This window comes from Zosterops lateralis (genome assembly GCF_965231275.1).
Source record: "Zosterops lateralis genome assembly, chromosome: 28".
Classification (NCBI taxonomy): Eukaryota; Metazoa; Chordata; class Aves; order Passeriformes; family Zosteropidae; genus Zosterops; species Zosterops lateralis.
Window position 1 is genome coordinate 1,849,027 of NC_139788.1, and position 22,237 is coordinate 1,871,263.

General features: G+C 49.4%; 3 protein-coding genes across 8 annotated transcripts in view; 1 reads left to right on the forward strand and 2 right to left on the reverse strand.

The window, feature by feature from the left end:
* The window catches only part of PPP1R8 (protein phosphatase 1 regulatory subunit 8), a 62,028-nt gene extending 59,942 nt beyond the window's left edge, over positions 1–2,086 (forward strand). The window contains exon 8 of the transcript XR_014591868.1: positions 2,076–2,086. The gene's annotated coding sequence lies outside the window, so the exon portion shown is untranslated. The remainder of the gene's footprint in view (positions 1–2,075) is intronic.
* Positions 1–8,961, reverse strand: part of EYA3 (EYA transcriptional coactivator and phosphatase 3) — a 34,917-nt gene extending 25,956 nt beyond the window's left edge. For 3 of the 5 annotated variants that reach the window (XM_083879405.1, XM_083879404.1, XM_083879401.1), the window contains exons 1-2: positions 8,882–8,961; positions 6,738–6,857 (exon numbers count right to left, since the gene is read on the reverse strand). The gene's annotated coding sequence lies outside the window, so the exon portion shown is untranslated. Of the gene's footprint in view, positions 1–6,273; positions 6,338–6,737; positions 6,858–8,881 lie in introns of those variants that run through there. The other 2 variants (XM_083879402.1, XM_083879403.1) reach the window with 2 other exon arrangements.
* Positions 8,962–9,753: 792 nt separating this feature from the next.
* PTAFR (platelet activating factor receptor) lies at positions 9,754–21,208 on the reverse strand. 2 transcript variants are annotated; one of them, XM_083879307.1, is made up of 3 exons: positions 21,102–21,208; positions 17,313–17,499; positions 9,754–14,710 (listed from the first exon to the last, which is right to left on the reverse strand). In XM_083879307.1, the coding sequence occupies exon 3, from the start codon at positions 14,653–14,655 to the stop codon at positions 13,591–13,593; it is 1,065 nt and encodes a 354-aa protein (XP_083735433.1). In that variant the 5' UTR covers positions 14,656–14,710; positions 17,313–17,499; positions 21,102–21,208; the 3' UTR covers positions 9,754–13,590. The 2 variants fall into 2 exon arrangements, with proteins under 2 accessions (XP_083735433.1, XP_083735434.1); XM_083879308.1 differs by lacking the exons at positions 17,313–17,499; positions 21,102–21,208 and adding an exon at positions 15,499–15,580.
* Between the last annotated feature and the right edge of the window lie 1,029 nt (positions 21,209–22,237).

Sequence of the window (22,237 nt, forward strand, 5' to 3'; positions counted from 1 at the left end):
GGTAAATGAAACCACAATTTTATCATCTACTCGATGTGTCACTTTGATGAAGCAGAGATACAATGGTGATAAATACACAACAGCCTTTTCACCTCTATCACCCACCCCGTCATCACCAGGATCTCATGCAGAGCAGGCACACATCTTCCTGAGGCTGGGCACAGAAAATCCTTGGCTCATGGCATGGCAGGAACCTCTCCCTGCTCTCTCCTCCTGTGCTGAGAGGCGGAGTGAAGCTGCTGTCAGCTCCAGGCTGAAGCTACAGGAGGAGGAGGAGGAGCTGCTCCTGCCCTGCTGATACCCCCAGCAGCCCTCTCCACCTCTCCAGACAGCCCCAGCCCTTGGTGGGGACACACCCGAGGCTCTGAGCCCCTCCAGGTGCTGCTGGACACCTCCTCGCCCAGCATGAGATGTCTGAACCACCCAGAGCTGGGCTTTCCCGAAAAAAAAAAATCCAGCATCTTGCACTTGCTCAGCCTGAGCTGCCTCAGAGGAGCACATTGAGCCAGCAGCTCACCAGCAACAAAAATGATTTTTAGAGTGAAAATACATAACGCTGATTTTTTTTTTTGTTGGGATTATTTTTGGTTTTGGTTGCTTTGGGTTTTTTTTTTTTTTTTTTTTTTTTTGCACATCACATCTCAGAATTTAACTTGTATAAAACTCCAGTTAACTGCACTTCGGGTAAGCTTATCACACGTCATTATTTTTAATAATTTTTAAATCCTAAGTGAATACAACAGCAGAGGTATCAAAGATTCAGGTGGTGAGAATGCTTCTGTGGGCCACTGGGTTTGTGAGTGAGAAAAACAGTACAAAATGGAAGCAAGTGTGTAAGGAGCCATTAAATGAGCTGCTGCAATGAAAAAAACATTCAGAAAAATGAGCCCATTGTTCTGCTTCTGGAAACCAGCAAAGTACCACACTTTCTTCCTTTATGGGATGATTTTTGTTAATGACCTGATGAAAACTATTCTGTAATACTGAATTAAACACCAGGTTTTATTTGATCTAGACTTGTTTTGGACAACCATCCTGTTGAATTCCAACTTGCACGGAGCAACAACAATACAAAATATTAAGAATTAGGTTTGCATGACATTTTATTTTGTTTGCTCCATTTAAGGAGCCACATCATCTAAACTTCAAACCAGAAGGCATCAGAGCAGAGGAATGAGCTGCAGAATCACTCTCAGCTCTGCCTTTGCTCTGCACAACATCTTGATGCCAATAATTCACCATTAAACACCCCAGCAACTGATCTCCAATTTCTTGCACTAAATCCTGTCTTAAAAATCCTAAAATACAAAGTCCAGCTTGGTCAGACTTTTTCCAACTAGATACTCTGGATAGAATTTCTAAAAGCTGCCTGCTATGAGCAGCACCTGGATGGAGTGCTATTTCCTTTCAGCTTGTGCTTTCACGCCCATCTGCCTGGGCTTTGAATATAAAGTTTCATGCAAGAAACAGTTCTCCCAAGCTGCAAATAATTAAAGTCAGGATTCTGTGATAAAACCAACACACAGTAATTATACTGATTAGGAAAAAAAAAAAAAAAAAAAAAGCTGACTATGGTTTTATGTTACTTTTAAACAGTCACTATTTCCCTAGGAACAAATCTTTGACTGGGGTAATGAAATTGCATCTATTAAACAGAGTTGGAGTAAAATCATAGAATCATTTATTTTGGAAAGCACCTCCAAAGATCATTAGGTCCAAGCAACACCCAGCACTGCCAAGGCCACCACTAACCCATGTCCCCAAGCGTTTTGTCTTTTAAATCCCTCAAGGGATGGTGATTCCTCCACCTCTGCCCTGGGCAGCCTGTGCCAGAGCTGGACAGCCCTTTCAGGGAAGAAATTTTCCTTAATATCCAATCTATACCTTCCCTGGCAGAGCTTGAGGCCATTTTCTCTAGTCTTGTCCCTTGTCCACTGGGAGCAGAGCCTGACCCCACCTGGATCCTCCTGTCAGGGAGTTGTGGAGAGCAAGAAGATCCTCTCAAGCCTCCTCTTCTCCAGGCTGAGCCACGCCAGCTTCTCCTCATCAGATTTGTGCTTCAGCCCCTTCCCCAGCTCTGTTCCCTTCTCTGGACATGCTCCAGCCCTTCAAAATCTGCATTTTAGTGAGGGGCCCAAAACTGAATCCAAAAGAGGGGGACAATCACTTCCCTATTCCTGCTTGACACACCATTTTTCACACAGGTCAGGATGTCCTTGGCATTTTTAGCCATCTGCACACGTGCTGGTTCATATTCAGAGCTGTCAACCAGCACCCCCAGGTCCTTTCCAGCCCCCTCCCACCCTGGAGTGTTCCATGGGATTGTTGTGCTTAGGATGCACTCCATTCCCTTGTCCAGAACATTCATAAAGATACTGAACAGGACTGATCCCAGTACTGAGCCCTGGGGAACTCCACAGTGCCCAGCCCCACAGGGATGTGGTTCCATTCCCCTTCACTCTGTGGGCCCAGCCATCCAGACAGTTTTAAACCCAGCCAAGAGCACACCTGCCCAAGCCTTGAGCAGCCAGTTTCTCCAGGAGAAATGGTGTCAAAGAGTTTATTTACTAAGGTTCAGGCAGACACATCCCTTATCCATGATGCAAGTCACCTTGTTGGAGGAGGAGATCTGCAGAATCTGCCTCTCCTAAACACATTCTGGCTGGGACTGACCCCTGGCTGTCCTGTATATGCCATATGATGGCATGGAAGGTGGTCTGTTCTACAACCTTCCACTCCTCTGAGGTCAGGCTGTAGCCCCCAGATCCATTTTCTGACCCTCCTTCTAGCTGAGCCCTTCATCTGCAACCATCCAGTCAAGTGGGGCCTCCCTGGTTAGCCAGTAGTCTGGGAAATGATGGAGAGTGGCTCAGTGAGCACCTCTGCCAGCTCCTGCAGTGCCCTTCACTGGATCCTATCTGCCCCCAGAGACTTGTCTAAGTGGTGTGGTATGTATTTATAGAAACATTTTTTATTGTCTTTTACAGCAATGGCTGTAATGTTTTTGCATTAGTTTTTTTTGTATGAGTCACCTCTGCAGTTATTTTCACTCCTTAGTGTGAACCACCTTACAATGAACAGCAACAAAAATACACCAATTAGGCAGCAGAATAGTATAATCTTCTCATATTTTCAGGTGGGTTATTTCATTACAATGTGCCCCATGCTGCTGCATTACACACACAGAGAGGAGATCAGAACATGCAGCCAAAGCAATTCAAGACATCACCCAACTGGAGCAGAGCTTTTCCTCAATGTTTTCACTCACCACACAACAAACAGCTTCTGACAGAGAGAAGCAGAACTTGGCACAGTGCAGAATGGCAGATCTAGCCCCCTTTATTTGTTTAGATTGAATTAAAATACCCAAATAAAAAACAAAAGTACCCACACACCCACAAAAGTACAACACACACAAAATACTGTGACAACCAGGAGAATAAGTCTTTGCAATGAGTGCTGCTGGATGATTCCCTGCTCTCTCTCTCCATGCTTTCTTTCTTTATCAGCCAAGAAATTTCAGAATCAAACATTGTAAAAGTGACAAGGAAGGCATTTTTGTACGCCCTATTTCTGAAGGTGTGACAAGTCTCCCAATGCTGTCCTGTAGGACTGAAAAATCATGGTTTGATTAAAATTTCATGAGCTTAAAATGGAAAAAAAAACAACCCGAGCCGGGAGAAATAAAATAAGAAATAAACACAGTGAGAAAATAACTGAAATCAAACATGGAAATAAAACTCTAATTTTCTTTCAGCAATGCCTGTTTCATTGACAGGAAGTTCCCCATGATTTTTAGATCCTTGAAGGGCTGTCAGTGCTCTGACTGGCTGCAGCTCACTCTGCTTGACAGATGACACATCCTTGTTTCCCCGGCTCTTACGCAACGCTTTTTCAATTCGATTTTGAAACACAGCAGGGAAAATTTTAATGGGGAAAAAAAGAACTGTTTTTACAAAAGGAGTATTTGGAAAGAACAACTTCATCCTCAAGAAAAACAACTCCCACTGAGCCCAGAAATCATATGGCAACTCCTGCTAGACAGAGCCAACATGTATCACTCACAGGGCACCAGAACAGACAACTGCTGCTACCTTTCAGTGACAAAAGCAGAGCACAGTGATTTACAGAAACATCAGCCAAGTAGGAGAATTGATTCCCTCCTCTCTTCCTGAGGATATAACTTGCTGTGAGATCAGACAGATTTTTCCCTGGAGATTACACAGGGTGTGGTACCTGAAATCTCACAGTTCATACACATTTTTTTGTGTTTCTGGAAATTAATAAACAGGTCACAAACTTCTAGAGCTGCAAAAAAAAAAAAAAAAGCTGTTTGACTTCCATGATTTTAAAAACAGACCTCCCAACAGCAGGAAACACTGCCTTTAATTCCTAAAAGCCACTTCAGGCATATTCTAATAGATTAGGAACAAAAGACTGAACACTTTAAACTTCTCTCAGTCAGACAGCAAATCTGCATCACATTAACCACAAAAAGGAGTTGTTACTGACATTATGCAGTTCTAAATTTAATTTTCAATTAAAGATTTGACTCAAACATCAAAAAGCCACATTGCTAGCACCAGAGGCTACCACAAAACACACCTATACTTCTATTAGAGAAACTCTTTCAGTACTCAGTTCAAAGTCCTAAGAGAAGTGAAGATGACAAGTAACAAAATAAAGTTTACAGTTTGTTCAGAAGGCTGATCTGATCTGTACAGTGCTATGAGGGGGCAATGTCTGATCATCAAGGACAGTCCACCCCAAGAGGCAAGAAAATTAACAAAATGCAGAGAAAGGACACTTTGGCTGGACAGATAATTTCTGACTAAGCCCAAAAAGGAAGAATCAGGGAGGTCAAGCAAAGACCAGGTTCATGTGAAGGCTTCACCAAAACTGCTGCAGTGTGGCTTCCAGGAGAAAATGAACAAGATCATGAAGGTATCTTGATTGCAATAAATATATTTTTTTCAGACCTTGGCACTGAGAATCAATCCCTAACTGGACAACAAACAAATCCCAGTAAAACCAGTGCTGTGTGTCACGACCACAGAAAATCCCAAGCACAAGATGAATGCAGGCAGATGAATGACCTGGTCATTACTAACAGATCTGTAATTAGTTGTGACCAGGGATAAAAGATTGTGCCCTTTTCATTGCAGCTGACACCAGATGAGAGGTGTCACATCATGCAAATTCTTGCAGTGGTAATCAAAGCATGTTTAACCTGACACTTTGTTAAGTTACAACCAGTTTTATTTGACATAACACTGGACTCTGCCAGTGAGAACTGCACTTTCAGTTGTTATATTTCGCTTTTTTACAACTGCAGCCACAAAAAAATTAATTCAATTCATTAGAGAAAGATGACAACTCGGTGCTGGTTTTTATTCAGCATAAAGTTAAATTCTTTAGGTGTTGCCTATCATACAGACTAATAATTCACAGAATTACTGTAACTACTTTTGTTATCTTGTAAAATGCCACTCGCAGTGATACCATTGAGTCATGGGGACTTTCTGGCTTTCCTCAGGTCACACAAGAATGAGTATTTTCTAACTTTTTTTAAACCAAAAGAATCATTTTTTGCTCATATCCAGAAACACCAACATAGCAGGACATTTGGCATGTGAGCGAACTACTGGATAGAAGGGGAAAAAAAAGTAGAATAAGAAGAATTATAAATCTTATGTGTCTTTTAGTTCTTCAGAATACCAGCCAAGCTAATGAAGAATAGAAATGCCCCTGTTAACTCTGAATCACATCTTCTAGAAAGGCCTTTCTATACCCCAAAAGTTCTGGATGGACAGGAAATGGGGATTTAAAGTACACAGAAGAATCTAGACAACAGCTTCTGAAATTTCAAGAGCTGTTATAAAAGCTGGGTTATATAAAAAGGCAGCAGATATATCTTGCAAAGGGGACCAGACTTGCATGTGAAACTTTAAAGTCCTGAACCAACAGCATTATTTTCTGACAGTATTTTCCCCAACAGGTAGATAAAAATAACTATGCCTTTACCAAAAGAGCAGCATAAGGAAATCTGAGATACAAAAAACCACTGTTTTTCTATCCAAAACACCTCCATGTAGTTTTGAAAACAGCTGCTACATTCTTTTCTGTTCTGAATAATTAATAATTACCTTGTCCTGAATATTCATTTTTCTACCCTGATCATCTTAAATCAGTAATATTTAAGGAAGGATTTCTTAATATCCCTCAAAAAGAACCAGGCAAAAAAAAAAAAAGTATCACTAGTATGAGACTGACCTGTAAAATCCCAGAAATGGAATTACATATAATAGTGAATTCTGTACAGAAACAGGAACATCAGCCAAGGTTTAAAAGTGCCACATGCTTTATGTGATGTTCCAGCTGGTGACTCTCAGAGAAACAGCACTGTCAGTATTCAAACACAACCAACAAACATTTCAAGACACAGCAGGAAAGCTCCTGGGATGTGAGAATAATGTTCTGCTCAAGTCTTAACTCAGGAGAGACCCATCTGCTGCAGAACTGAACTGTTTCACCTCTGAAATTAGGCTTGACACACCCTTAACCCCAAATAAAAGTCTATTTAAGGGATGGAAAGAATCCCCAGTCAGCTCCATCACAATATTATATTATTTTTCTAAATATTTATTTTCTAGTTAGCTTGTTCAGTTACAGGACTGATGGGTGACACCCTGGAAAAGACAGAGCAGTGAGTGGTGTGAGTGACAATGACACCATACCCTGAAAATGCTGCTCTGCCCTGCTGTGTCACAGCACTCTCCTAAACACCACGGTGGGTAAGGCATCAGGAGCAGATCCCAGCCCTTGCAACATCACCTTCACTGGGGCTCTGGAGGCAGCTGCAAGAAGAAAGAAAGGATTTGAAGTTACTCCCTCGGATATTGGAGCACCTCCAGTCATGGTTTCTGCACAAATTATCCCAAAATCACTTCACCAGAGAATTCTGCTGAAGAGATGCTGTTTGCAGCCCTTTAACCAAGTAAAGGAGAAAAAAAAATTCTAGACAAATTAGGATGAAATAAAGAAATTAAATTAAGGGTAAGACAAAACAAGAAAAAGCCTTTCCTCAACATAAAACCAACCAATGAGTGCCACTGGTCGTGGTATAAGGGACAAAATCACTCCAAAGTTCCTGTAAGAAGACACTGTCTGGAGATGGGTGGTTTATAGACACTGCTTGGGGCAAGAATATATATAAAATAATAGTTGTTAAGTCCTGACACAATTCCATTTCAACTCAAAAGTCTCCACACCTCTCCATCCTGGCAGCTCCTTTTCCAATCACAGGGTTCTGCAAATCCAGTAAAAGTTTTATCAAACATCTATTTTCTAATAGCAGATTTAAAAGGGAAAAAGAGCAGAGATTTGCCAAGAGGGGGGAAAAAATAATCTTACCTCTGCTAACTGAGAGTACAGGCTTGGAGATACTCATGTCCCAGTGATATATTATCTGCTTTATGCCTTGAGTAACTTGTGTATAGCCTGGCTTGAACACAGGAACACACTACTTGCCTGACTTTTAGTTCAATTAAAGTATTTCAGTTTTATGTTTAGCCATCTATAATCACCTTTTGATACACAGAAGTTAGGAAATGACACATTAATCTACTGTAAAGGGGCTCCAACTCATTCATACAACACATGGAAACCCGTTTCTTGTGTCCTCTGACATATTCAACTCAAACTTCATTCAACACTTTTCTGGGGTAAAGTTTTGAGGAGTTACAAATACTTCCAAAGTCACCAACTGCTTGGGAATTCCTACAGGTATTGTATGACACTTTTTCCCACAAACACAGCAGGTTCAGCCCAACAAGCCTGCAGGTCTGCAGGCTGAGAAAGCTGCTATCTTCGCGTATTTTTAAAAATAACTTATCAGGAAACCACTGACTTGAGGCACACGAATTGTGATTCTCCACTAAACGTACCTTATTCCGCTTCCGGAGCTCAAGATAACCCACAACAGACAAAACTGAAGGAAACCCAACAAGTGGCAGATAAGACTTTGATGATTATCATTATCTTAATCAGTATGTTGAATGTTAATTGCCAGTTGGAGGTTACTACACTACAGATAGAAGCAGAGTTAGTTTCATTCTGAAAGCAAACTCCACCATGACTCTATTTTTGATGCTCCATCAGAATGGCCACAGCTATGTGTTCCATCAAGGACTAGCTCTACTCTGGAAACCATTCAGCCACACCATGCAGCACAGAAATCAAAATAACAAGACATTCTGTGCTGTGGCTGGCTGTACATAAACCTCCAGCAACTCTGCACAGCATTCCCAGAACGAGGAATATCCAGCAGAGCTGATCTGGATCCAAACTCGCCAGTGAGGCGAGTCAAATCAGCCCAAACATTCTATTAGATGGACAAGCTCCAGCACAAGCAGCTAAACCCATCCGAGAGCGGTGCAGGTGTGCTGAGCTGTGTCCTGGGGATGCCCGCACAGCCTGCCCGTGGCCATTGACCGAGCCCTGGGCAAGTCGCAGGCCCGGCTCTGAACCCAGGCTCGCTCTGGCCGCTCCTCATTGCCTGAGCGAGCCCAGAGAGCCGGGCAGTGCCCCCCTGCCCCTCCTGCCTTTCTCCCAGCTCTTCCCCACACCAGCAGCGGCGGAGAAGGCGGGACAGCCGGCACAGCCGGGGACACCCCGCGGGGCTCCAGCCCCGCTCCTGCCCGGCCGCTCGGGCCCGCGCTCCGGCCGGGGCCGGGGCAGCACCGCACGCTGAGCACACGCCTCGGCCCCGCCGCCAGCGGCCTCGCCTCGCAGCCCCGGCCCGCCGGTCACAGCCTGAACGTCTGAATAGCACCGGGGGCTGCGGGGGTGCTCCGTGCGCGGGGCCGGAGCAGGTTCTTACCGAGAGGCGGCTCCGGAGCCGGGCCCGGGGCCCGCAGCGGACATGGCAGCGGCGCCCGCGCTCCCGCCGGAACAGAGCGGGGCGCCGGCAGTGGCGTCACGGCCCGGGGCGGGGCCTCGGGGCTCGGGGCCGTGAGGGAACCGCTACTGTGGGGCCGGGCGGTGCGGCGTTCCCGGGGCTGAGGGCTCGGAGTGGGCTCGGGCTGTGAGGGAACCGCTACTGTGGCGCCGGGCGGTGCGGCGTTCCTGGGGCTGAGGGCTCGGGCTGTGAGGGAGCCACCACCGCCGCGGGTCTGGCCGTGTGGCGTTCCCGGGACCGCCGCCGCCGCTGTGGAACTGGGCGGTGTGGCGTTCCCGGTGCCACCACACTGGGGCCGGGCGGTATGGTGTTCCCGGGGCTGAGGGCTCGGGGTGGGCTCGGGCCGTGAGGGAGCCGCTAGTGTGGGGCACCGCCGTGCGGCGTTCCCGGTCTTGTGGAGTTCCCGGGACCGCCGCCGCCGCTGTGGGACCGGGCGTGTGGCGTTCCCGGGGCCGCGGGGCTCAGGGCTCGGGCCGGGCTCGGGCCGTGAGGGAGCCGCCGCCGTGGTGCGGCATTCCCAGGGCTACTGCCTCCGTGGGACTGGCCATATGGCGTTCCCGGGGCCGCCGCACTGGGGCCGGGCAGTATGGTGTTCCCGGGACCGCGGGGCTGAGGGCTCAGGCCGGGCTCGGGCCGTGAGGGAGCCCCCGCTGCGGGTCTGGCCGTGTGGAGTTCCCGCCCTTGTGGCGTTCCCGGTGTTGTGGTGTTCCTGGGGCCGGCGCTCCGCTCGCTGTCCCAAGGGGTATTTAAATACAGCAGGGCTCGGTCACTGGGTGCCACCAAAGCCGTTCCATCCCCGACCTCCTCAGCCTGGCAGGGCAGAGAAAACAGAAGGAAAGGCTGTGGTGGGGCGAGAGCAGGGCGGGAGAGATCGCCCACCCATCACCGGTACGGCTGACACGGCCCGGCTGAGGGGAGCTGCTGAATTTATTGCGAGAGAAATCACAATAGGGCAATAAGACATCTTAATCCCGCACCCCTCCGGGCTTGTCGGACTCGGCTGTATTCCTGATTTCCTCTCTCCTCCGCCCAGCATCGCAGGGGCGGGGAATAGAGGATCACACTCTCTCCCTGCCTAAAGGGATGATGCACTATTGGAAATACCCGCTCCAGGGTCAGCCTTCAGGGACAGGCAGCTCCCCATGGGGTCACAAGTGCTGCCAGCAAAGCACCTCCTCCAGCGTGGGCTTCTCTCTCTCTCCAGGGGCCCGCAGGTCCTGCCAGGGCTCTGCTCCAGCACGGGCATCCCTCTGCTCCGGCCTGGGCTCCTCCAGGGCCATCTCTGCACCCCCTGTCCCCATGGGCTGCAGGGGCACGGCTGCCCCACCATGGGCTGCCCCACCATGGGAATCTCTATTGCCATAATCCCCAGCCTTCTGATGATAGTTTACACACCTTCCTGCAAAGTCTCTCAAAACAATCTATATTGTTTTCATTCCTCTCGGTGATGGACTTCTGTATTGACCACTGGGGTCAGAGATGTGTTCCTCTCAATGACCAGTCCTTGACCAAATCCCAAATACTATATAAACCCTAAATCATAATAAACCTTCCTTCTTTTCCCTGCTTCTATCTGATGGGTGAGTGTGGTTCTTTTTGTGTCCTTGACTGTGACAAATCTCAGCCCCAGCACTTGAAGCAGGTCCTGCCCTCCTTCCCCACTGACGCTGGGCTCTGCAGAGCTGTTTCTCACATATTCTCACTCCTTTTTTTTTTTTTTTCTTTGGCTGCGAATTGCTCCTGTGCAATAACTGTTTTTTTGGTTTTGTTTTTTTTTTTTAATTGTGTTATCCCAAAGGTGCTGCCACTCTCACTGATGGGCTCAGGTCTGCCCTTTGGCTTCACTGCAAAGAAGTTTCTGAAAACTTTCAGAAACACAAACCCACAGAAACCAGCCCTGCAGCCCTCCCCTCCTCCTCCCCTACCACAGCCTGGCCCTGCAAACCCAGTGTTTTAAAATGGTTTGTCACATCGCAGCCACACAATTGAGCTGTGTGAATTTCCCATATGCAGGTCAGAGAATTCAGGGGGTTTTGTCTGGTTGGGTTTTGGAGAGCTCTAGCAGGTTTTTTCAGAAGTTGTTTCCTATCTGAAATTATTTCTTCCCCTTCTATTTTAGCAGGTAGAACCTTGCTGAGCCTTTAATTTTCCCCCTTCCAAAGAGTTCATATGATTGTAAAAAAAAAAAAAAAAAAGAAAAAAGTCACTTTGAAGCTGTTTCGGTTTGGTACCGAGGCTTTCCCTCAAGTATAAATACAGAAAGACGAGAAGGTGGGAAAAGTTAAAGTGCAAAACAGTTGAGGAACACACTTTATTTAAAAGAGCTTTTGAGGATCCATTTCATTGCAAGGTAAAGCAGAGTAATGTAACACTGTGGTAAGAACAAGAAAGTATTTCCAGGAACAGAAGTAGCAGCTTAGCCTGGTTTTTAGAAATGCATTTTTACTGACTAATCAGGACAACATCTCCTGAAGTGGCCTTAAGGCTTTTCCATCTCCTTACCCTCTTCCTCAGATACAAGTTTATGTTTGCTCCCTGAGCCCACAGTGCTTCCTGTGGAATAAAGCCTTTTACGTACCCATGGTAAACTGTAAACTCTTACAAGCTTTCCAAGAATCAGTAGAAGATCATCTGCCAGCTTTCCATGTAAAAAATCCTTTCCACTTCCTCCAAGAGTTGCCAAACTCCATCTATCAGGGCTTTAGGGTCTGTGAAATGAGAGTTCCACTATTGCTGGGAGTCAAGGGGAGGAAGCAGGACCCTCCTCTGCCAGCTGTGAGAGCTCCTCATCCAGACTGTGCCCACAGAACAATGCAGAAACAGAGGCAGATTCCTCCAGAAAGCCACACCGAGGCTTTTTAAATTACAGAAGTTGCTCCCTTCCTGTCTGCTGTGGCTCTACAGATTCAGGGAGCATCTTTGAAGGTGTCTGAGGTGCTGGCAAATGTTTGTTGTGTGTGGCCATTACTGGAGCAGAGCCCAGGACTAGGAGGGAGATGCATTCTTACTGTGATCAGACTCTTTCCTCTGGCACTGGGCCTGCAGTGCAGGGCTGGCCCTGGAAATGGCCTTAGAAAAATAAACATCTCAGTCCTTTTCCTCACTGGCACAAATAAGGACAAAAGCTGCCTGAGGAGCTCCAGAGGATACATCTGAAGGACCTGTATCTCCACTGGGTACAGGCAAAGCAATACAAACATTGCTCCTGTCTTTGGAAAGACTTGAGCTTCTCTGTCCCATTCTTGGGCAGGAGTGGGAACGCTGCTGTCCTGCCCATGAATAATTGGTGTCACAGGTTAGATACACTCTTGCTGTCAGCAACGGACTAAGTCTTTTAGGGAACCAACAACTATTGTGAAAACAAGTTCCCTTCCCTGACCAATTTCCTGTGCTAGATTGAGCAATTTGGGTAAGAAAAGGAACCTCGAGAGTCTCATGACTCTCAGCATCCATGGAAAAGCACTTTGCCCTGGGCCCCAGTGGACTGCACCAGCTCTGGGTGAGGGGCTCCAGGGCTGTTGGGGTGTGTAAATTATTTGTCTGTCAAGTGTCCTGACCTAACACTTCACCTGCTGTAGATCAAGAACTAGTCAAGTTTGATTGTTTGCAGCAGAACTGGAAAGGCTGGAAGAAGGAATAATGTAATGGCTATAACCCTAATTTAAATAAATAAGTACAATGATACAGAAGCATTTTAAGCTTTTTTCTCTTATAATGCCCATGTTGACAGTAGCCTTCTGTTACCTGGAGCCTCCTGAGCAAGACTGGGTGTCTGCAGACACATGCAGTCAGTAAGAAATGACTGAACTGAGTGCATGAGGCCACTGCCTGGCCAGTTCTGCTCTCACACAGGAAGCCAACAGACCATGGTGCCCTTTGGCCATAATGCTGATCTGGTGGAGGAGGGGGGAAGCTGTGCTGAGGCACTCCCAATTTCTCTTCCTTTCCTTCCCTACTTTACTAACTCAAGATCTGGAAGGAAGAATTCATAATAGCTACTCCCAGACATCCATCAGGTTTGGGTCCCAGCAGACCGTGTGAGTCCCTAAGAAGGGATGAAGAGATCAGAGGTGCAGATCTCTTTGACAGCAGTTGAGGAATTCCATGGGCTACATCCCTTACAGCCACTCAAGAGCTACATCAGCTCAGACTCTTCACAGGACCATGTAAGCTGCTTAGAAGAGCCACCTGATGATACTCAGAGCTCAATCTGTTCTTCCAGGTCTTTTAAAGTGCCTTACAGTTGTGGTACTGGATCCACTGTGAGAGCTGGGCAGGCAGAGGAGCAGGGATGGTGCTGTCTGGGCTGACACAAAGGGTAATTTTGGTACACTCAGCTTCTGGGTGCTCACTGCAGAGGCTCAGTGACACACTTCTTTCACATTAAAGCAGCTCTGAGCTGTTCTCAGTGCCCATGAGAGCACCAGCCCAGACAGAAGGAGCTTTGCTGCCAGAATTACTGCAGGTTCCAGTTCTGGCCGTTGCTTGTGACAGAAGAAATGAGCGTCCATTCTTCTATCTAATGGGAAAAAGAAAATGTAAAATCCTAGTCCTCTGTTCTGTCCCTTGGTGCCTCTTTTTGAGAAAAGATGAGTGAAGAATTAACACCTCCCCACGTGCAGTCAGTAGCCCTAAGAGATCCTGATGCCATCCTCTTGGTGAATGGTGCCCTCAATCATGGTGTCTGTCGTTTGCCTGGAGCATTTACGACTCCCTTTCATGCTTTTCAGGTTTTCTGAAACGTGCTTCTGGAACTTCTTGGTGAGGAAGCAGTAGATGATCGGGTCCAGCACACAGTTTGTACTCAGGAGGCACAAAGTCACCTGGTGAGCATCGTTGAGCTGCTGGCGCAGCTGACAATTCTCCTTCTCCCACTGCTCCAGGACAGTCAGAGTCCAGGGCAGGTGCACGATGTGATGGGGCACAAAGCTTATGATGAACACAGCCAGCACCGTGCACACCATCCACAGGGCCCTTTGCTTGACGTGGGTGCTCTTCCTTGGGTGCCCCGACTTGGAGAACAGGGTCCTGATAATGACAACGTTCCAACCCAGTATTAAAAGGAAAATTACATAGAAGAGGATGCAGATGATGATGTGAATGGCGAGAACGGCTGAAACGCCGCTCGAGGTGTTGTAGCCCTCAAAGCACCGGGTGAAATTCCTGGAGCCAACCTGCTCCTGGTTAGTATGGTTGTCAAAAAGGTAATACAAAGCACTGCCCACTATTACGATCCAGATTGCTGCTGAGAGGTAGATCCCTCTTCTCTGCGTGGTCAGCTGGGCAGCTTTAATAGGATTAGTCACAGCTTGGTAACGGTTGTATGTGATGACCATCAGAAAGGCCACAGAGGAGTAGGTATTAACAAAAAACAAACAGCCAGCCACACTACAGAGGAACCCAGGCATGATCCAGTCTCCGTGGTGGTGGTAGTAAACAATCCACATTGGCATCGTGACTAAGAAGAGCAAGTCAGCCACTGTCAGGTTCACCATGAATATCTTGATTTCGTTGAGTTTCTTGGTGGGGTAAATGCGGCTGAAAATCCAGAGAACGTAGCAGTTGGCAACAAAGCCCAGAATGAAAATAATGCTGTAGAAAACAGTGAAGAGGTTGTAGCGAAACTCAGAGTCTATGTGGCATGGAATGTAGGAGTCAGCACTGATTTCTGCACCTCCTTTGCCCTTTCCAGACATGGTGTTGAGTGGGCACAGCTGAAGCACAGTTTCCTGCTGCAGCTTTTCTTCTTACCTAAAAATAGACAGCAGAAATCAAGCTGATTGGTTTGGCACCATTGCTAAGCCAAATGCCACCTTTCATTATCAGTTGTCTATGACCACAGGAGTTCTGCTGATGCCTTGGTTCCAGCCAGACACCTGCCCTGTCTCCTTGGTCCTCTCTTTGATCCCATTTCCACAGAATACAAACCTCTGTGTCTTCACCCAGCATTGTTTGCTGCAGTGAGGTCTCAGAACACTCATCTCTAGTCTTAAAATACTTTTTTGCAGGAAAGTTCTTAGATAAAAATAATCTGTTACTCTGGCCTTAATCTTTTACTAGAATCAGAAGTGTTTTCTATGACTCATCCTGTTCCTGCAACTGTTTCTCCTTTCCTCCTCTGCCACCTCCCTCATGCCCCCTTCCTCCCAACATGGTTCCTGATACTTTTCAGCTTATTTATACTTCTTTAAAGAATTCCAGACCTGAAACAAGATGTGGTAAAAATGTCTCACGGAGTCCCAGAAGAGTTGGGGTTAGAAAAGATCTCGGGAGATTACCTGTCCCAGCCCCTGCTGAAGCAGATTACCCTGAGCAGGTTGTGCAGACACAGACAGACAGGTCCCCTCTCAGATGTCTCTTCTCAGGGCTGAGCAGCCCCAGCTCCCTCAGCCTTTCCTCCTCAGAGAGGTGCTCCAGTCCCTTCATCACCTCTGCAGCCTCCACTGGACCCACTCCAGGAGCTCCATGGCTTTATTGAGAGGTTTAATTACAGACTGAGGAGCCCAGAAATGGACACAAGACTCCAGATGTGGCCTCACCTGGGCTGGGAAGAGGGACAGGATCACTTTCCTCACTTGCTGCTCCTGAGTGGGTGCCCTCCTGTCTCAAAACCTTCTGGATCCCCCTCAGCAGGAGGCAGTTCCAGGAACCCCCATCCTGACTCTGTGGGCTGAGTCCCCCCCGCGGGTGCCCTTGTGCTGTTGTTCCTCATTTGCACATTTGCATGTTTGCAATTTTCCTCTGCAAATGGGGAAGTCAGCTGGAGCTCTCTCTCCCTTTTTCCACTGAATTGCAATCCCCAGTGCTGCTCTCCAGCTGTGAGGAGAGGAAGGCAGCAGTGACCTCCCTGGGGGTCCTGTCCTTCCTCACCCCTCTCAGGTCCCCTAAGGACACGACAATGACAAGATTTGGACCTTCCCAGGCAGCTGCATGCTGGGCAGGGCTGAGTTCCAAGTGTCCTGAAGCTCGATAAGGAATACAAACCCAAGAATTCCTAATTACCTGAGATCATCAGAGAACTTTCCTTTTTTTTTTTTTTCTCTTCCAAACCTTTATGCATCATAAACTCACACTGCTGTGACTATCTGCAACACCAGGAAATAGTTCTGGTGCTTAAGGCTGGGATCTCTGCAATTAAAGGTGCTCTATTCCTGTAGCACCAGACCTGAGTATACCAAGTATAGCAGGAAAAAAAAAAAAAAACAAACCACAAAAAACAGGTAAAGTATCTCTCTGGCAGGATTCATGAGGAAAAGCACTTACATCCAACACATGGGCACAGCTGTTGTTCACAAAGTCCCTTCAGATGTGCCCCAGAGCACTGTCCACCCACACCTCCATTTCTGGCTCTGCACAATGGCATGGTGGCCACCAAACTTTGCCCAGGAGCTTTACTGCCTGCAGACTCCACACCAGCTGCCAGATTTAGCAGATGGGGCAGAAGGAAGGGTGAACATACACATCCCCTCCATGGCAGAGTCCTGCACAGAGGGTGGGCTTGAGCCACAGGGCTGTGCCCTGAAATGGAGAGGTGGGTGTGAGAACAGACTCTCCTTCCAGTCTGCTGGAACCTCTGGCCAAACCTCTGGCAGTGCCATCCCCTGGCCCCCAGCACCACCTGGCAGAGCTCACCTGCCTTTGCATTAGGAGGTTGTGCTGTGCTGTGCCAGGATCCTGCAGGGAACCACAAACGAGGTGATTTCCTTCCCATGAGCCAAGTGAGGTGTTCTAGTGAGCACAGCTGGGAGGGAACACAGCACCATTCCCCACGGAATTTACCCAATGCCCAATTCCCTCCTCAGCCTGAGGAGCCCAGGCTCATGTCTCTGTGCACTTGTGAATGCCCTGAGTCCTGGAGAACCCTGCTGGGGCTCTCAGCCTGTCCTCTGGGGCAGTGCCCCTTTCTCTGCTGCCTCTTTATGCTGCCTGTGCCAGCAGAAGGGTGAGCAGGGACCACGGGCAGGGCCTGGGGGTTCTGTTCTCTGCTGCAGCAGCCTGTGCTGCCTGTGCAAACCCCCTGAGACCTCCAGCCCAAACCCCCTGAGACCTCCAGCCCAAACCCCCTGAGACCTCCAGCCCAAACCCCCTGAGACCTCCAGCCAAGCCACTGCCTTGTCCACAGTCCCCCAGCCAGTAATCCCAGGTGGTTTGTACCATCAGCTTCCCTGGAATTCAGGACTGAAAGTGGAATTAACCACCATGGTCAGGGCACCTGCCAATCTTTGCTCTTTACACTCTGCCCTGTGCCCTCCCAGTCAGGATTTGCTGGCTCATAAATAAAAAACGAGCTCTGCCATCAGCTAGAGTATATTCCAAGAGGAATAGTATTAATAAAGTGTATTTTTCTGCTTACCAGAGTTGAAAAAATTCAGCACAGTATGTCCATCTTCAGCCTTAGCAGCGGTGGGGGTTTCACTGAGGATGTTTGGTTGTCTCCCAGATGTTATTTTCCCTGCCCTGAGGTTGGACAGTCTCCAGACCAGCAGCTCTTAAGAACAGGGCACCAGAATGGGAGCAACTGTAGCATGATTGCAGAGTCACTAGAGGAGAGGAAACGTGTGACATCAGTTAAAAGGAAATGAGAAATAAAATAAGCTGTAGAGGAAAGACAATTAGCCACAGCGAAAGTCTGGAAAGTCCTTAAGGCTTTTTCCTCAGAATCTCTCTGCCTCTGATGATCCTGAAAGAGGGCAAAAATGGGATGAGCAATGACAGGGGCCACAGCAGCAGCAGAAGAGGCCCTTGAGCTCCTCTGGGAAGGCTGGGAAAAGCTCTCCAGGCTCTTCTCAGGAAATGTCCCTGATGGCAAACATTCCATAGAAGGCCTTCACCATGTCCATGCTCCGGGGGCACCAGAGACCCCCATGGCCTGAGTTCATGTCCTGGGAGCCACAGGGACAGCCTGAGGGTTGTATGCCCTGAGCCTCATCAGCCAAATTTCTCCAACAGCGAGGAGTTGGCACAGACACTGGGACACTCTCAAGTCCCACTTTTGTTGTTGGGCTGGTGAGCCCTGGCTCCAAGCTGGGATATGGAAATCTCCTCATCAGTGGTACTGACAGAGGGGCCAGGGTGGAGAGCAGCAGTGCTGCTCTGGCTTTTGGCTCACCTGGCCCAGGGAGCCTCAAGGTTTTGGGCTGCACAGTCCCAGGGCAGCCAGCACCACGCCAGAACCCACTCACTGTGCCAGTGCCTGGTTGTCTTTAGCCAGGGGCAGGCAAAGCCCCAGAACCCACCCACGGTCTGTGCCAGTGCCTGGGTGTCTCCAGCCAGGGGCAGGAAAAGCCCCAGCACCAGTCTGGGCTTCTTTGCCTGGATTGGATCTTCCCTGGCTCTTCTCCAAAGGGTGCCAGGGCACCCAGGGCCACTGCAGAGGGAAACACCTGGTGTGTGTGCTCTGTGTGTGTGGATCCAGGGCCAGGCAGCCCCAGGATCCCCCAGTGAGCTCCAGCCAGGCTGGAGATGTGCAAGTGCTCTGCAAACTGCAGGACAATCCATGTCCAATCCAATGCTGCTCTGGATCCTGCTCAGGGAGAACTCCAAGACAACCAGAAGTCCATGGACACCACAACTGGCCCCACAGCACGGGGTGGCCGAGGTATTTGGGAGCCCCCTGAGCAGAGTGGAACCCCTGCAGTGTGAGGGAGCTCTGTAGCAGTGGCACCACAAGAGGTGGAAGCCTCAGCAGGGTGGGCTGGCATGGGGAGCAGGGGACAGCCAAGCTCTGCCAGGCCACACGAGGAGCTGAGGCTCCTGCAGAGATGCTCCAGAGCTGCGCTGGGATGGAGCTGCAGCCACCAGACCTCTCCCCCCTTTCCCCTTCCCATCAGCTGCTGTAAGGATGAAGGAATCTGACCCTTCCTGGAAGAGACAGAGCCCCAGCTCTGCCCTTCAGGCCGCTCCTGGGGGTTTAAACTTCAAACCAAACAAGAGCCCACTAGAGAGCTCGGCTGACAGCCAGCCCAAGTCCCTGGGGAGAGCAGCCAGCAATGTCAGGGGCAAGGGGAGTGCTGCAGGGGATGTAGCAACACTTGACATAGCTTGGCTCACTGCCCTGCCACAACCCAGCCCTTAGAGGAAATGAAAGCCCAGGGGGTTTTCAGAAGTCTTCACCCTTCCTCTGCTCAGCCCTGCAGCTCGGGCATTCTGCATCAGCAGATCCTTTTGTCCCCATGCAGTGCCCACAGCCAGCTCCTCCCTTTTACTCCCTTCCCCTCTGGGGACCCTCTTTCCCTGGCCCTGCTGCTGATTTCTGAGTATGTTACTGACTCCAGGATTAAGATGCGTTTTGCCAGTGGAGGCTGGGCTCGTTCAGCACTCCTGGCAGTCTGACTGTCCTGTGTTTTACACTATTTCCTGCTCTTCCCACCCAGGGAATACACACAGCAGCTGACAGCTCTGACGGCTGTGAAAAGCTGAGTTGAGAAAAAAAAACCACCCAATCTTGAATATACCTTCACTATCATCAAGCCAACTTGCAACCTAATAAAAAAATAAAGAAATATAAATAAATAAACTTCTGATTCCCACAGCTGCTGTTGAGGAGCACTGACATCCCTGAGGGTGTTGTACGTGCTGGATCCCAGAGCAGCTGTTCCAAATTCCACTCTCTGGGGAAAACCCCGCACAGGCTGCCTGGAGGGCAGTGGCTGTTCCCCAGGGTGTGGCACCCAGCAGAATTTCTCGTGGCAGCACATGGTGCCATGGCAGATGCCCAGTGCCTCCTGGAAGCCCCACCTGCCTCTGGCACATCCTTGTGGTTGTTTCCTCCTCACACACAGTCCGTTAGCAATGGACTCACTTTGGATAACCACATGTCAACTCTGGATTTTAAAACTCTTGGTTTTAAAAGGAAATATCCAGAGATTTCTTCCCAAGAGGAAACTACACTCTGTTGGCAGAGAAGAGCTCTCCAAGGAATGCAAATGGAGGAGCAGCATTTCAGCTGTTGGGTCTGTGGCTGCCCTGTCAGTGACACAACAGCAAAAAAAGGACAAGATGAAATACCAACATACAGCTTGCGACAGCACCAGCCACTGGCACACAGATGAGCTTGGTCCCTGCTGGTTCCAGTCCCCAGGACACATCCTTGAGTGCCAGGATAGGTCTTGGAAACACCATTAAATTCTTTTGGAGCCACAGCACACGCTCAGCTGGTGCTGAGTTACCTGTTTGAGTTCCCCCTACTCATGTAACACTCCACAAAGTTTTCTTTTGTTTGTTGCAGGAAAGAAAACACTAAATAAACTCAGCTTCCCCTGTCACGAGCACTTCAGAGGTGAGTAGAACCTGTTTCCACCTCGTTACCAACCCTGCAGGAATGTGCCCCAGAGCTGGGCTTGCTCAGCAGGAAAACACACCAACCCCTGGGACACTCCTGGGACAGTGGCAGCAGCACTCCCTGGGTACCCTGTGACAGCAGTCAAGGCAGGGGATGGCTTCTGCTGCTGCCTGTGCCACAGGGACTGCCCAGACTGGCAGAGAATGTCCCTGCTGGTGGCTGGACAGTCTCCCCAGCAGGGGCTGAGGCAGGGAGCAGCACAGCCTGGGCTGTTTGTGGTTCCCAAGCCCAGCCCTGCTGCACTGGGCACAGGGGTGAGTTCATGGCCCACTGTGTCAGGATTTGTGTCACAGCCCCGGGCTGTCACAGCTCAGTCCTGCCATGTCTGAGCTGTCACAGCACCTCCTGCTGCTCCCAATTGCAGCCAGACACCTCCTGCCTCATCTGCCTGCCCAGCCCAGTGGGATGAGGGCCCTGGTCTCCTCCTCCTCACAGGAGTAAGGTCCAAGCAGGATCCTCACCTTCCTTCACAGCACCCAAGCAAAGCCAGGGTTGTTGTCACTCAGGGGTGGAACAGGAATGGCTGAGAGCAGCCCCCCTCCCCACAGCCCCCCTGCCTGACTCATGCTGTGACAGTGCACCTCATCACCTCACCCTGCTGGCTGGGCACTGGGGACAGGGAGTGCCTTCCCACACCCACACTGGGAGGATGAAGATGTCTCGGGAGCCCTTGGCCCTGGCTGAGATGCCACAGCTCAGAGATCCACAGGGGGATGTTGAGCCAGTCCACATCCTGAGTTATCCAGAAGGAGCTTGGGGAGGAGGGAAGCCTGGGAGAACAAGCAGAAAGGAGAGTCTTACCTCGAGTTCACAGAGCACCTGTTCCAGCTCAGTCACAGACCCCAGCCCAGCAGGGCCATGCTGCAAGTGGACACACAGCAGGGCTGAGCTCTGTGTGTGTGTGTGCTCCTGCCTGGGAAGAGGCTCTGACAGGAAGGAGGGCGTCGTGCTGGCTCCCAGGTGAGTGACTCACTTCCCTCTTGGCACTTGTGACATGCTCAGCCGTGCCCTGCCTGCACCTTGGAGCTTGACACCAATTCCTGTGGTCCTTCCTCGGGCAGGCAGCAGAAGGAACACACTGGTTGAGGCTCCAGTGGTGGTGAGGGACTTGTCACACTCCTGTGGCACCTGGTGCCTCACGGGCCAGGGATGGGATAACCCAGCCCTTGAGCAGCTCCAGGTCAGGGGTGCAGAAATGGTCCCAGCACAGCAAAGGGGGACAGTACCCTCAGCCAGATCTCTCCTCTGGGCTCTTTTCCTTCAAAATCCCAGGAGGCAGCACAGTGAGTACTTGTTCCAAGGCTTCCATGATAAGTGGAGATTCATCAGGCAAAGTGCCAGAAGGGCACTGCTCTGCTGTGGGAATCCCCAAATTAGAAAACATCAGCCAGAAATGCTTCAGGCAGGGGCAGCTCATTCCTGTACCCCTTCTGCAGCACTATGAGCCCCCCTTGTGCTCCTTCAGCCTGGGAAGAAAGGGTGGTTGGGCACATGGAGGACTCACTCCTTCCAGCTGCCCCAGGCACTGCTCTGCCCAGATTGCACACAGGAGTTCCCCCAACACATTCTGTGCCACTGGCATCGCTCAGGTCATGGGCACAACATCCACCTCACTCATAACAAGAAATCACAGGTGTTTCTGTCTGTTCCCTTTATGCCCCGTGGGTTATTTCACAAGGAAATGTTGTTGGGGTTTCCTCGTTGGTAAGAACTGGCTCTTATTTTGGCAGGAAAGGAAATGTCAAGCTTTTAAGACAGTCTTGAAGGGCAAGACAGTCACAACCCAAAGTGCCCAAAGCACTGCTGCCAGAAGGAATGGGCTGACTGCCCTGGAGCTCCTCAGGCACCCAACTGCAGCAAACATCCCAATTTCCCAACAGAACAACCAGTTTAACTGTGGCCTTTCCCAGCAGAGAAGGTTGAAATTCAGGCAGGCA

Bases quoted from the DNA above. Each gene is read 5' to 3' on its own strand.
- PTAFR (XM_083879307.1), bottom strand. From the start codon at position 14,655: ATGTCTGGAAAGGGCAAAGGAGGTGCAGAAATCAGTGCTGACTCCTAC.